The following is a 16,365-nucleotide window of genomic DNA, read 5'->3' as shown; positions in this document are numbered from 1 at the left end:
GTGTAATCATATGTAAGAGTGGTAAAATAGCCTAGTCCCAAATGTAACCGCTGAATGTTAGCTGATATTTTTTCAAGGAAATTATAAATATGACTATAATCAGGTACATTTCTGGTATAGGTTAGTATTTTAGTAACTCTTCTAGCAGAAGACCTCTTCATGCTGCTTGTGACACCTGCATTTCCATGCTATGAATGTGAGTTTTGAGAAACTCACTCATACGGTTCAGGATAAACAGTTTTTCCTTTCAAACAGACAAGCCAAATTATGATGAAACTAGCTTCAGCTATTTTGTATACAACTTTTACATGAGTTTAGTCTTTGTAAAAGTTTTCAGTTTAATTCCCTGAACAATACCATGGGTTTTGTTTGTCATCCACTGAATATGAAAGAAAAAACCCTTATGTAATATTGAAATACTGAATTGAATGAAATTGAATGAAACTGCATTGAATTGAAAATTGAATACTGAAAGAGTGGTCAGGCACTGAAATGGGCTGCCCAGGGAGGTGGTGGAGTCACCATCCCTGAAGGTGTTCAAGAAACATTCAGTAGTGGTGTTGAGAGACGTGGTTTAGTGGGGTTATATTGGTGGTAGGTGGAAGGTTGAACTGGATGATCTTGTACGTCTTTTCCAACTTTGTTGATTCTATGAGTCTATGATTCAAAGACTGCTAAAATGAATTCCACTTACCACATACTGGGGAGAAAAAAACTCAACCAAAGATTGATATCAATGCAAAACAATTGGCAGAACTACTGTGACTTCATTTGTCTTCTACAGGAAGACAGTATATGGTTAAAAAAACAGTTACCCAGTGTTTTTCCTAGCTGACATTGATGAAATTGGTAGTTCATTAGTGGGTTGTTGCTAGAAGTCCCATTTTAGATGCTGCATCGTAGATCTTATTCTTTGTCAAGGAATCCCCTGGTTACCAGCCAGAGATCAGAGGTATTTTTTTTTTCCTTCAGATTATAAAGGAATAATCTGTCCAATTCTTGTCCAATAGGAATTTTGGTAATTTATTAATGAGTTAGAGTGGGACACTCCACTTCCAGCTGGCATGTAGAAGTATGTTTAGTGCTGCTTAAGAATGTAAACCTCAGCACTCCTATCCCTGAATTTAAGACTATTCCAGATATAAAGCACAGTGTCAGTTTTCAATTTGAGAGCTTTCCAAATTACTCAAATAAAAGACATAATGAAGCAATTATTCCTAAGACTACACAGCTGTTGGTTTGTAGATACATGTTTAACTTCTCTCTTACATTTTGGTAGTCAGTGACTACCAGCAGTTCAGCTTTGACTAGCATATTTTCAAGATCTTCATTTAAAACAAAGTTTGATCGTAATAAAGGGACAAGCTAGTGTACAGCCTGTGAAAATACATGTAAATGGATTGGTCCTCTATTTTAAAAAGAGAATTCAATGGAATAGAGGAGATAAAAGTAATTTGTTTAATCTGTAACTATTGACTCAGCAGTAACGTGCATTACTGTGAATGTTGCTATCTGACTGGACGTTCAGTGAGATTATTTTTATGGTGGTTCATCTTTGTCTCACTAAGATTAGACAAAGAAGAAATTGCAGAACCGTAAGACAGTAAAGCATGCCGCTTTGCAGACTGAAATTAGCAGGCTATTTGATTTGTATGAAATTTCCAACATTTGAGACTTGTGAAGATATTTGAGGTCTCTAGTATTTGATGAGAATTTTTTGTGCGATGGTCACAAATCCAAGTAAAAATTCTCTACTGACAACAGTCCTGCTGCACAGGATGACTTCTTTCTCAGCTATGCAATGCAGTGCTGGAGATTTAAAAATTAAAGCAGGAGTACAGGACTTTGTGGATTGGTAAAGTCACATTTCCTAAGGAAACTGCTGCTTGATTTCTGGATGAAGAGAAAGGTTTGCATACAGTGAAATCAGCTATCATGCAAATAAATCCGCTGTCTTGGATCTTTTGCAATACTTCATTTTTCTAGTGTGAACTGGTCCTAGTAATAATTATGAGTAAGGCTGAAGAACATTTGCCTTCTGATAGGTGAGTGGATTATAAAAACATTTTTATCTTTATGTTGCAGATATTGATGAATGCCAGTCTAACCCATGCCGCAATGGAGCCACTTGTATAGATGGCCTCAATACCTTTACTTGCCTGTGTCTACCAAGCTATATCGGTGCTCTCTGTGAACAAGGTAAGATGTACTTTTAAATGTAGAATGACTTAGGTCATGTATATATAGCTGTGAAAGAGGAAAAATACTGTCATCCCTTCCATGAAAACTAATGTGAGTTCAAGTACCAGAAGCCATGCTTATGTACGTTTCTTCTTTTTAGACTCTGAAGTTTATCCTTTCTTTCTTTTTTCTTTTCTCTCACATTGTTATGTTACATAGCTATCTTCATTATGAAGAGTAGAATGTCTTTGTTTTGTGTTTTGTTGTTGTTGTTATTGTTGTTTTCCAAACAGTGGAGAAACATAAAACTTCTTCTAGAGAGAAAATTTAAAATGTATTGAAGTTTATGGGAAATGGTAGTGATGAGATGAGTTTACATTTTTTAGGCTGAATAAAATTTGAGTATGTTAGACTCCCATGATTTGTAGCTGAGGACTCTTTGTTTAGGGTTACATCTACACCATCTTTCTCAGTTGGATGAGAGCAAACACTATCCACATGCTTAACTGATCAGAATTCATACTACTGCCATACTGAATATTAACTGAAACTGTGCGCCAAGGCAAGCGCATCCTGTTCGGATTGGCTTGCAGACACAAGATCAGGTGTTTTCACCACTGTAGAGATGCCTATGGGATAATGAGTGGAACAAAGTTTTACTGCCTTCTGAACTTTTGTCTTAAAGGAATTACATATAGTGTGAAAGACATATCAGAATCCATCACTTCCAGCAAGTGTCACTGGAAAACAAGAAATATCCCACTCAGATACTAGATTATATATCAATTCTCTGGGGACCATAACCTTGACATCTTCATCCCAGACTTTTCTAGATTGATTAGTTCAGTGTTATTTTAGGACAAGTGGGTGCAGGACCATGATTACAAGTAAGTTTGAAAAGATTTTCTAAATGGGACAATTGAAACTAGATCAAACATATGATTTCCTGTAACTGTTAGAACATTGCCTGCAAGAAATGCTGTTGTATGTAAGAGAAATATTTACACTGCAAGATGCTTAGTTAGTTTGTCATATAGGAGCACAAAAGGGGTAGCAAAATCTGTTCTGTCAGTAAAATTAATGAAGACATCTCCACAGGAAAAAGAAATGGTACCTTAAAATATACTTTCTAAAGCTTATAAAGATATTTTTCTTTCTCTTTTTCTTCATCTGAGTAGTTTCATTCACAGGTGAATGAACTGGACCTTTGGATTTGTGTAATTAATGCTGCCTATTTTCAGGCTTGTTCCTCATCTTCAGTGAGTGGAAGGCAGTTTGAAAACTCTTCCAGCTCAAGCTATAGAGATGTTTCTTCAAGTTGAAACCTCTTGAAGCTGACTGGCTCCAGGACTTTTCACTATTTAAGTTTTTTCAGTAGTCTGCCTAACTTTCTGATTTGAAAGGAGTTTCTGAATTTGCTCTTAAAAATTGCAAGTTGACAGTGTTCTCACAACAAAAGAAATAAATGTTTTTGCTCCCCTCTTCCTACCTTTAATTTTGGCAAATCCATAGTAGTGACTGGCTTTGAGTACCGTGGTAGCTTTCAGCTGCTTTTTATGACCAACATGAGACTGCATTTTAGGTGGTTAATGGGAACATTTCCTAGTTTGTCAATCAGAACCAGAGCCCTGCTCATTCAGCGGTGGAATTTAAATTTCCTCTGCTTAAAGTCCTGCAGTGGTTTGAGACTTGGGAAAAGTGTTTGGTGCCAAATTTCCACTCCACCAGACAAAATAAAACCATGTTGGCAACTGAGACACAGTTGTCTGGCAAGCAGGCTTTATTTCAAGGCACCAGTCCTGACCTCACTAGATTTAAAGACCAGCCAGAACAACAGAATGTGTACCTCAGTGCCACAGGAAAGGTGGAGTTGAGCACACTAAGATTATATTTCATTACTTTCTCTTATTTTTCTGCAGTGTATAGTATTCATTTTAGAAAGCCTCAGAAAAAGTGAAGGGCTTTCTTAGACATGGTGCTGAGTATTCAATATATGATGGAAGTGAAAGGAAGCAGTGAATGCACATTGCTTCTGAAAATGAAATTCAAAATGAGACTTTTTTAGGGCAGTGGATCTCCAGCTGACATATAGCCCAGCCCCTTCCCCCACAGTAGTAAGTATGTGCCATCATTAGGAAATGTGATGTGAGGACAAACCTGGGAGCTCCAGCAGGTGGTGGAAGCTGAGGAGCCTTCAGGGTGATCTAACCCGGGGTGAAAGAAATCAGTTCTGAGAACGAGTGAGCTGTAACTGGCTCTCTGACAGACATTTTTCTTGCCAGGTGGAAACGGTTCAGAAGACGATCTGAGCCCGGGAACTTCTTCCTGAAGAGAGCTAAAGTTGTCTGATGTTGGAAATAGAGCAACTGAGGGTGTTTCCTTTTTAAACTAGATTTGTAGGTCAGCACGCCAGCATTACTTCTGAATCAGATTAGATCAAACGGGAGTGGAGGACCTCTGCTAGAAAATACTCTTTTTTTCCATCACATGCATCTTTACAAAGCACAGCATGCCACTTGCTGACATTTCCTAAATGCAGACATATCCAGAAAAGGTTTTTCAAAGGAAGACTGCAGACTGAAGTAGACCTTGGTATGAGCCTTATCCCAGGGGAGCCAGTGGTCATTGCCTTGGCATCCTTCTGTGGAAAGCCCTTCTGAGAACTAACAGCATCTGGATAAATGAGGTCAAAGCTCAGAGCCTCCAGTTCCACTGCCCAGAGCGTTGCTTTGCGGACTCCATGGCTGAGGAAAGAGGAGGGGAGGCAAGCTGGGTATCTTGCACACACGTCGTGGAATGAGTGGCAGAGAATGTGTGCAGTGTGGTATACCAAGGTCTGCAACTGTTGATTCATTATATAGCTCCCTGTATTTGGGATGAGGGGAACCTTATTTCATGGTTACATGGGAAACAGCAGAGTGGTAGGGAGTTACAGTTTGGACTGCAGCTTTAAGAATAACTGGGTGGATGAGCATCTATTTCTACCTTCCTTTACCTTCCTTGAATGGCTTGAGTTAGTTTTGCTTTTTGTTGCCCCCTCTCCCTTGTTATTCTCCCTGGTATCTACCTGCTTTCAAGGTATGCTGTTTGCATTTTAAACTCAAAGTTTGGTTTTCTCCACTGCAGGACCTCTGCAGGCACACCTAGCAAAGTCTGTTTACCAAATGCAGCTGCATGCTTGGCCCTGTGTGTTGAAATGATGCCTGTGTGTTTGTTGCTGGACATGCCTCCTTGGAATAATATAGCTAGCTCGTCTGTATTCCAGGTTTTGAAAGCAAAACAGCTTTTTTCTTTTTCACTTATCAGGAGCAAGGCGTTGTTTTTTTTTTTTTTTTATAACATTAATCATACATAAGTTCTTTGCTGAAATGCTTATGATTACCCCTGTCTCATTTGATTCACTTTGTTCCCAGGACTTGGTAGGCTGGGATGGAAGTATTTGAGAGATGCTCAGTGCAGAGATAGTTTCTGAAAACAGATGGTCTCTAGCTGATGTCTTGCAGCTGAGAAGGGGCTGTTCTGAATATTTAGAAATGGTTCCTTCTCAAGACATGTGAGCTATTGGACCTGATACATTTGTTCAGTACCTGAAGACAGACAGTCATAGATAAAATTCACAGCTGAGAAAGACTCTCTTTATGTTCTAGTACCTGTTCTTCAGTCTTTTATTTACTTTATGCCTTTTGTGGAATTTATTTAAAGACAAGAGACCTACTGTCAGCAGTGTATTGCAACTGTTGAAAATGTACTTATCATACCTATGTATTAAATCAACAGAGAAATATTTTTTTTTCATGCAGTCATTAGAGATATTGTTATATGTATACAATTGCTGTTACAAAGAGCAGAAGCTGTGTGGGTGTCTCCTTGTTCACATCACTGAAAATGCCTGTAAGTTGTAATAAATCCTATTTGTTTAGTAAAGTTGCTTACTCAGGCAACTTTTAAAATACCATAAATTTAGCAAGCAGTGTTTCAGTCTTTCCATCATATTCCAGAGCAAGGTTGCAGAAAGCTGTGATTACATCCCAGGATAAGTATATAATGAACATGGAGTATTGTATTCAGTAATTCCTCCCGCCTACCCTGCTCTCACAGGTGATTGGATCAGAAAGTAATAGCCACCTGCAATTAGACTTCCCTGGTTTATGGAAGGCATTAAAAGCCTTTAAAACCTATACACATACAGTGCATTTACTTCTGTGCACTCTTTCAGCTTAATTAATATAGCAAGACAGATACATGTTAATATGTATGTGTCTGTATATATGTATGCATGGGTATATATGCATGTATGTATGTATAAAAATATATGTGCATGTATACATGTGCCTGCACACATACACATACGGCAAATCAATGCTTGTTTCAGTTCTTTATAATAGAGATGAAACAGTCTCCACAGTTTTATTTGCTGGTTCACATTTTCATTCTCCAGCCTCCTGATTCTTTGTCTCTTAATTCCTTTGTCCACTCTTCTTTTCACTCTCTCAAAAAAATAAAATCCTCCCTTCTCTTTTAAAAATCCTGTTCATTTTTCAGACTTCACTTCTGCCTCTTTTCTTTTGATAGTTTTGGGCTACAAGCAGGTGCAGAAGAAGTTATTCAGCTCTTCTTGGAAACAAACGTACAATTTGGAATAGGAGGGAGGAGTTGTCTGCACAGCATGGGTGCGTGCATGTCAGCTGGGAGTATGTATGTCGCAGTTTGCTATCCACTGCCTTAAGAGAAGAATTTCTGGAACCTGTGATTTATGGTCAGGCCATTACACCTCATTCTTTGAGCCTGATCTTTTAGTTTTTCTTTTTCAAGCCTCCTTAGTTCCCATTCAATCTTTCTGCAGACCTTCTCTCAAATCGTGGAGTTCTGCCTGTGCCAGAGCCAGACTAGCATAGCCCAGATCTGCTCTCCAGCCACAATGTTCTCAACATGCAACACTGCCTTGTTGTTATCTGGCTTCTTTCCTGTGGGACAAGGTTGTCCCTGAACAAGATGAATAATAAAAACTGATGTGCCTTTAGAGAGTACACTGCACTGTTAGTCAGAATTGTGCGGTTAAACAAATGTTCAAGGGAGCCAAAGGCAGACTAAACTTTGAAATGGCCTAGATCCCAGAGATTAAAGCCCGCACCTCCTACAGAATGCAAAGCAGAAAACACCAAAAACTAACAAGTTGGTAGTATAGATTACATTCCTTTTTCATATCTGGTATTAATCAAGGCACAAACAGCTTTCTGCAGCTTAACTTGTTGAAAATAGAAAAGAGATAACCAGTGTAAGCTGTGTTATGCCTTCATATTCAGTATATCTATGTCTGTACTGATGACTTAAAACAAGATTTTGATACCAGGCTCCTAAGACAATAACTGCTTTGTTATTAGTGTTGCCAAGAGTTGACAAGGAAAGCCTCTGAAGTGTTATGTTTGCACATGTCCATTCATATTTTAAAGTTTAGTTTTTAGCTAAGAAAATCAAAAAAGGCAACGAAACTTGAAAAAAATTGACACATTCATGCTTTAGGATGTGAACAGCACCTTCCTTTTGTGAATTAAGAATCAACCTTCTGTTGTGAATTTGTTTTTCCAGAACTGACTCTCAGCTGGTAGCAGCTCAAACCTGAGAAATATCATAGTTAAATTATTTGCAGTCATATATAAGTGGCATATTCTGTAGTGTTTGGCTTTTTCCTGAACAAGTGTGAAGAGTCCTTTAGGCCAGAGCATCTTATTGACAGTGATCTGTAAGGACTTACTGAAATTAAGAGACCAGATTCATACCCACAACGTGTATATGCCACGGGAAAGGTAAGATGGTTGCTTTCAGATAAAGCTTCATTTGAGCATTGATACAAATCCTTCTGGGAAGTAGCAAATTCCTGTTTGGAGACAAAAAAAAAAGGCTTTTGTTTCTGTTCTTTTATCATCATGCAGCTGAGGCCCTTCAGAGTGAGCAGCGTGTGCTGAGTTTGCTGGAACCAGCTGTAGCCAGAACATGGCATAACCTTGTACTGAAGTGTCCTTTTTGGTGCCACTTCATCCACAACCACTTAAAACAATCTTGAGATTCCTCTGAAGTTTTTTCCATTCCTTTCCAAAGCTCTCTCAATGATAAGTTTTTCCTATTATCAAGCACAGATTAAACTCAGGCATTATATTTGTTATTGCCTATCTTATTAATGCTGATTTGTGTCTGTGATTCAATCCTACAGTGCTGGTGCAGAAGCAGACTTGGGATGGGAATCTTGTTCCTTACCATCTGTTCTGCTTTCATTTGCCTAACCTTGACAAAATAATTAATATCAAATCCACAGATTGTTACTGTTCTGAGGCCCATGTTTATTTCTCTGTATATAAAAGGAAATACTGGCTGATATGAACTTACGTCTATTGCATATTCTTATCATCACTATCCCTCATACTGTGACACATCCCTGACAGTGTGTGTTTTATAGCCTTCTTTTGAAACTGATGCCTAAAGCTCATTAATTGATGATTTATCAAGAAAGATGGGTTTTGGTGAAGGATTTGTAGAGGTAATATCAGAAAGATAATACTGCAGCTTTGCATCTGTGGACTGAACAATAGTGAGAACTTTCCTTCATGATTATTTTCCATTATCAGTTTCTTCCAAACCAAGGTAATTCAGTGCAGTGATTCACAGAACTATTTGCCCTTGCAAATAAAAATCCTAGTCCTCAAATACAGACTTAGAAAGTTCAGATGAAATACAAACTAACTGCAGTCTAGCATAAAGGCATTTCGTTCACCCTGGGTAATGGAGTAAAAATGTCCTTGTGGAACTGCCTGGGCACAGCATAACTCGATCAGCAGGTCACAAAGTTACCAGTTATAGGTATATTCCTTACATAATTAATATACTTGCAGCTTACAGTGAAGTGCATAGACAAAACAACTTGAAAATTTAATGAGCATTCAAGGACGAGTGCTCATTGTTGCATTCATACCACTTTACAAGTGGTGGATATCTTCTTCATCTTTTGCTTGCAAAAAATCCATCCATGTGAAACATGTCCATTTTTCACACCCATTATCAGAAATGTGGTTTGTTTATTTGTCACAGACACAGAGACTTGCGATTACGGTTGGCACAAGTTCCAAGGACAGTGCTACAAGTACTTTGCCCACCGGCGTACCTGGGACACGGCTGAGAGAGAATGCCGCCTACAAGGAGCCCACCTGACAAGCATTTTATCCCATGAGGAACAAGTCTTCGTGAACCGTACGTACTGTTATCATCCCTCTAAACATGCGCAGGATTCACAACATATCCTCCTGTTCACTTAGACTTTGCATTTCCATGTTAAAATACACTTTTAGAGTGTTTAAAAGATGCAGTTTGTTTTCTTGGTGTTTACTTCTGCTGTATGAGATCCTTATCTCTACCAAGTTACGATTTGTTACAAAGAAAATTTTCATTTTTTGAGGAAGTGAACTAGACATAGTGTTCTGGCATTGAAAATAATAAAACTTTTTTTTTGGTGGCTTTACACTTCTTGTTCAAATAATATGAATGCCACCATACTAGGTAAGCATAAAGGTTCCAATGTCCTAATGCTGCACAGTCTGGACCTTGGTCACAGACTACAGCCTAAACAAAACTGGAAAAATGATGTAGACTTAAATACATGGGTTTTTTCTGCATGGTTTCCTGATATATCCTCAGATAGGAAACAAATGTGTTTTCTTTGGGAGATGTAGTCAGGAGAGAAGAGGCAAGATTGTTTAAAAACGTTAGATGAGAATGTGCTTTTTTATAGGCATCTCGAATTAAAACAAAAAAGCTGAAAAGCAGCCTGTAGATAGTTGTTTGCATAGGTATTAGAAGAATCTTAAGAACAGGATGTCTGATTCATTCTGAGCAAATTCTTTTAATTTTCATAGATGAAATCTCTGCCATTTATGGGAAAGTTAATAAAAATATCTTTCTGGTTCTTTTCCCATTAGGTATTGGGCATGACTACCAGTGGATTGGCCTCAATGACAAGATGTTTGAGCGTGATTTCCGCTGGACTGATGGTAGCCCACTGGTAAGATGCTTTTAAAATGAAATCATTCACTCAGCTTTTTGTGGTGGCTTATCAAGTTCCCACCAGAACTGAGAGAAGCTGCATGAAAACATGCAGTCTCTAAATATGCATTCATGCAAACAAGCAGCACACCGTCTTGTTTTGGGATAATTACCATTTTGTGGTGTAATTCTAAAATCTTGTTTCTTATTATTTTATATGTTGGACTCCCAGAGTTTCCAGAAAGAAAAATTCAAAAAGTCTAAGACCATTACTTAAGTGTCTGAAATGCAGAAGAATTTGTGATCTTCAGCTCTTAAATTATGACATTTAGCAATTCTCCTCTCTTCCTTACATATATAGAAGAGAATGCATTTTTTTTTTCGGATGAGGGTATGGTGTACGAGCCCTTGCATTGGCTGGATCTTTGAGAATGCATGAAGGAGCCTCTCAGGTGTTCTTGGAGGCTGTTCTAGTCTGTGTGGCAATTGTGCGGGCAGGCTGGGGAAGCAGCCATCCTTAGGTGATTCAGGAGGCCTTTAACCAGTCATCTGTCTGTAAAGTTTTAAGTTGCTGTCATAACCTCCTGTTACCTTAAATCAAAATGGAAAATCAGCAGAAGGAGAGGGAAAGCACTTTCTGCCCACCTTTAGCTAACCTAAATCAAAGAGCTGCTCAGTACAGGAAATGGTGGAGCTCTTTCCACCAGAAGAAAAGGGATAGTTGCGTTAATGCTGTTTAACACCCACTGAATAATATTATGTCTGTATATATATATAAAAAGAAGTGGTTTGCTTTTTATTTCCTTTCCAGTTGTGAATTATTCTTAAAGAAGAAAGCATCTGGACTTCAGGTTACACATGTGCACATGCTCACATATGCACACAATTGTATGTGTACTTTGCTGCATTCTATGTGGCTGCAGCTTATGTAGACACCTGGGACAGAACAGGCTTCACTTATTGCTATTTCATGTAAATAGCCAAAGGTTTAAAGTTCTCTAAAACGACTTCCAAATAAGTCATTTCTTGGGAAACTGCCATGTGTGGGAGGTGACAGCGTGGTGAAAAAAAGAAGGAAGATCGTAAGTTTTGTTGTGCAATTGGTTGCTTAGTGGCTCTTTGGTCAAACCACGGTGCCCATTTATGCTTAGAGCCACATAATCTTGCAGGATGTGAGTGGTGGAGTTTTTTTGCATCACTTCCTCTTGAATCTCCACGTGCATTTTTGGGAGCAAAAGATGGGCTGCAGCCTCAAGCTTCATTGATGCTAGATGAGTTAATTCTCTGTCTCTTAATGTGGCTTCTCATACCTTGCTGACAGCAACAGGCACTCTCTGAGTGTGGTTCAACTTTGATATCACTGTTTTCTATTGCTAGTGATTTGTTACTTCTCAATTAATTAACAGAAATAATGACATAATCAACAGTACTCATTAAATGTAATTCCCTGATGATGACCTAAAATTCCAATGAATTTCAATATTGTAGTTCAAAACTCTACATCTGTGTATTTACAGCTGAAAAGCAGTCAAGATAGTGTTAATTTACAATCTTGAAAATAAGCATTATTTCTTAAAAACTCATAATATGAATTTCTGAGTAGAGGTTGTTGCATATATTAAAACTTATATATGCCAGAGTGCATCTGTAATTTGGCTGTTTTCAACTTTGTAGCCCAGTTCCTCTCCAAGAGAATATTTTCCATCCAGAATTCTATTCAGCTCTTGTGACTTAGTAGAAACTTTGCCAAATCTTCTGGGTATTCCCTTGACATAAAGAGTTTCCTTGGAGATACTATCAAAATCAGAACAATCACACCAACTTCTAGATAGCGCATATAAAAGTGGTTCACATTCATCTTTATTTTGATACCTGTTTGAATATTAGGATAATAGCTTAGCTTAATCTGAAAATCATACTTATGTGGTTTCTAAGTTTTTGAGTTAAAAAAAAAGTTGTGATATTTGGTAGATTAAAAAAAAGGGCAAATGAATAGCACCACCAACAGCAAGACACATTGTGGATTACACTATTGGCCCACTGCTGCAGCTGACCTAGTACTGCCCAGATTAAATAGCTGTGATAAGTATTTATACAAAAAGTTATGATTTGTCCTTCATATGAGTTTTCTTTCTGAACTAAATAAAAGGAGTCATACTTCCATCTACTACTGGGATTGGATATCACTGAACCACAGACTTTTACCACTGGACAATATGAAATAAGGCTTGGATTATTTTGTTATACTTTTTCCATGGACATAAGGAACCCACAACTTAAATATTCAGTATGTTGAAAGGAACTCTCTTGCCAGGTGTTTGCTTACATTTTATTAACAATTTCTGGAAAAAGGATCAAGTGCTTTTTTAACATTTGCACCTAGAAGATATTTCAACCAATGAGTTCAGTTGAAGGAAATCAGCCATTTTTAAAATGTTTTCAGCTCAAAACCATGACATGTGTTTTTCCAGAGGTTTTAAACTGAAGCTAAATGCCAGCTGCTATTATTTATGACCATCTGACAAAAGCACATATATGAGTTCCTTAGTGAAAACCAGCAAACGTACATCCAAGTGCACTGTGCGTCATTCCCAACTGTGGTGTCTTCTTGAATATACATGTACACCTTAGCTATTTTTTGTGGGCTTCATAGTCACATACACCACTGGCATTAAATCTTGTGCTATTTTAACTCCGTATGCTCCCAAAGTAACATTTTTTTTTCCTTTCTGCATGGCCTTCTTAAATGGTCGTATGAGATGAGTATTGAAATGTTGCAACTGTAGGACTAGAGAGGGTGATGAGTTCATCTTTATCATTAGCCTAGTAATGTGAGAAGAGTTAGATTCTCTGATGTGGCTGTGGAGGTTTCCATTCCTTGATGAATCAGTGGATACCAGTTTTACCGATCAACTAAGAAAGGGCCTTTAGGTTTTCTTTGAGATCAGTTCCTGCCTCTTCAGTCAGATAGGAGATTTGTTTTAAGGGAGAATATGACCAGGGCTTTTAAAGAGTGAACATACAGAATTAAGCTTCTTACTGGGAAGCCACAACTGAACCTAGGGTACCAGGACAGGCTCACAGTCATATTGAAAACAGGGGCGATTATTTAGTGCCTAATAGTCAACTAACTATTGTCAGACACTTTTGATATCTTGGCCTTACTGTAATTCCCTATAGAGAGTATTGACTGTCAACAGTTCATCAAAAGCAGTAGCAGTCCATAAAGCCCACTATTCCTATGCTTGTTTCTCATGTGTCAACTGGAATGTTTGTCTAACTTGCAAAAATAATGCCAATGACCATATTTTGGAATAAATGAAGAGTAATCTTGTAAAAGCACTGTCTGATTCTCAGAGTTAGTCAGGACACCAAAGAAGATGATGTCTTCAATAATGAAGCAAGTTCAATCAAATTCAATGAGAAAGCAAGTAGTAATGTTTATAACATCAGAAACATTAAAACTCTTTTTCAGTCCACAGGACATTTTTCCATGTCTATGTTGCTGAATAAATTTGTTTCACTGTACCAACATTACACACTGAAAACATCAAGATGTTTTCTTTAAGGAGGACTGTTAGGACAAGGAAAATTATCATAACAAAATAGAAACATACATAGTCATAATTCATAGTAATGTGAGGCTCTGTTTCTGCAAAGAGAACCTGAGAAGACTTTTTGATGTATCTCACTGAATCATTTGATACATAGTCATCTGTGTGCTTTTAGAGGATTTTGGCAGGTTTTAGGTCTTAGTTGTAAAGTAGTTTTTAATGTTAAACTGCTCGGCAGTTTCCTGTCTTTTAGGCAAAATAGCATAATGTTATGCACTGGATTGGGTTGTCTAAATAAAATCTCACTATTTCCTTGTAAAAACACCTGTTCCCACTACATCCGAAACACATTCTGGGCTTGAAAACTGCAAAATAACATTAATAAAGTAGCTAGGTAATATGTTTCATACCCTGAAGTTCAGTTGGTAGTCTAGATGTTACTTTCCTAAACAGATTACTTTCTTGGTAACTGATACTGCATTATATGGGATTTTATTAGCCAGGCCATATTTTATTTGTATTTGTCTATTTTTTGTAACTTTTTTAGAAGACAGATTGGGAGCTTCTTAGATGAGGTCAGTGCACATCATCAAATGAGCTCCTTGGCTAAGCTTAGGGTATCCTGTCCAATATGTAAACCAAAATGAACTGTGATTTCAGTTTTATTTTATTATTTGATTTTATTGCTGGCCACCCGTATGAAGCTAATTTGTTCTAATTGTTGCACTGTATCAGTATGACAGTAAACAATCTTTTATCATCTTCAATGTGTTCTTGATCCATCTATCTTGGAAAGAAAGAATTTTCCAGCATTTCCAGTGGCTAAGAAAGGTGGATTTGTGTTCTGGAGCTGAGCGCTACCTGGATAACACTTTAGCCATGTTTCCTCTGTTCCACTGTTCCCAAAGGGCTCATTGGCACTGTGTGAGCGCAACACAAAAAGTGAATGCTCTTTCAGGAAACCAAGACCTGGGCTTGTGGCGCAAGTTCAGCTTTCACCACAATGACTGCAGAAAGTTAGTGGCCACAGCTGCAGATCTTGAACATTGGTTGCACACAAGATCACTTGGGCCATTGAGAAGGAAAACTGGCCTGCAGATCTTGCCCTACCTGCCTAGATCCCAGTTTCCAGACATCTAACCTCAAAGGTGAAGGCACTTACAGCACCCTAGTATTCCTAGGGCTTTATTATTCATTTCTTCTTCAAAATCAAGCAAATTTCTGCTCAGGACATTTCAGGTATGATTGCATTGATAGATGGAAGAGGAAGAAAAAAATAGTACAGTATCTTACAGAGCATGTTTTGTTTGCTCTGCTTTCCTTCTTTTACAGCGTGGTTATGTGCTGTTGGTATTTGATGTTGAAAAGACTTAGTTTTACTCTGACTGGTAATTTACAAGGGAATCAAAACATGTTTATAAGAATTTGTTTACTTAAAAGTTTATAGAATAAGAATTATTTCTTGCACTTTTCTGTACATTTTTCTTCTGTCATTTCTGTGATAGCGAACAACTCTTTTATGATCAATCATGGATAAATGTTATGCCACGTATGTTGTAATCTTGAAGCAACAAAAACAAATAACTTTTGGAAAATCACAGTGGTACAGAAGGAGGCAAGGCCCAAACAGTCATACAAGTGTAGGAAAATAAGAGTTTGTCCATAACTGCTCGAGTCCTTGTATGTCCCGAATTTCATGTAATGCAAACTGGAAAGAAACAAAACTTACGGTATCAGTGGAGACATTTAACAATTGGCTTGATCAAGGAAAGAATGAACAGAAGGTGACATTTGAAAATATCTTAGGGAAATTGAATTTAAATAATTCACTTAGCTCTGTGAATAGTAACTTTTACAGCTGTAAAGCACACCCATCCAAACAGAAAAAAAGTCTGGTGTTGCTCTTGGCAGCTTCTCCATTGTGTTTTGATTGCTGGCATTCACTGTTAAGGACCCTTGTGAGCTGACATAGTGGTGAAGGAGTCCTTTGGAGCTATTCATGTTATGGATTAAGCACATATAGCTACTTGGGGTTGTGCCGTGGGCCTCTGTCTCACAAGGGGTGTTATTCATATCCTTCGGAAAATGCTGTTGATAATTAGTGCTTTGTAGGGCAGTGAGCTCACTCCCATTACATAAGATTAGCGCAGTAATAAAGAGCTGGCTAGTGTCTGTGGCCAGATTGTCTGTCACTGGGAGAGTAATGGGGCACATTGCTGTTTTTAATACTGTCCAGAGACTCCATTTCGTTTTTCTTCCCTTTGGCACTACGATGTTACACCCTGCATTCACAGTGCTGGCCCTCGAGTTGTCAGTTAGGTAGTCGCATAAAAACAAAGCAAAACAAAACAGAAGTTTAATTCTGGCAAAAACAAAGCCCTCTCTTTTCCTCCCTTTATTGGTCAGTGAATCAGAAAGCTCTGACCTGAGCAAATCCATAACTGCGTCCTCGTAGAAAGAGTAACATTATTAAACGTGAAGCCCTTCAAAATGCTCAGGGTACTATAGGGAGGCAGCCTGCCTCCAAAGGTTAAATAAAGCAAACAAACTAAAAAGTACTGTAGTCAGCCACAAACAAAAAGCTCATTGTGCCAGTATCCCA

The 16,365-nt window shown here is 38.0% G+C and overlaps 1 protein-coding gene across 6 annotated transcripts in view; it reads left to right on the top strand.

Annotated features, from left to right (window-relative positions):
* VCAN (versican) overlaps window positions 1–16,365 on the top strand; it is a 108,197-nt gene that overhangs the window by 80,917 nt on the left and 10,915 nt on the right. For all 6 annotated transcript variants that reach the window (XM_021380775.1, XM_021380774.1, XM_021380779.1 and 3 more), the window contains 3 exons: window positions 2,086–2,199; window positions 9,262–9,420; window positions 10,146–10,228. In XM_021380775.1, coding sequence (XP_021236450.1) covers window positions 2,086–2,199; window positions 9,262–9,420; window positions 10,146–10,228 — 356 coding nt within the window. The remainder of the gene's footprint in view (window positions 1–2,085; window positions 2,200–9,261; window positions 9,421–10,145; window positions 10,229–16,365) is intronic.

Source organism: Numida meleagris, chromosome Z, assembly GCF_002078875.1.
Source record: "Numida meleagris isolate 19003 breed g44 Domestic line chromosome Z, NumMel1.0, whole genome shotgun sequence".
Lineage (NCBI taxonomy): Eukaryota > Metazoa > Chordata > Aves > Galliformes > Numididae > Numida > Numida meleagris.
Note: the sequence above shows the minus strand (reverse complement) of the source record. Positions and strands in the feature narration are given on the sequence as shown.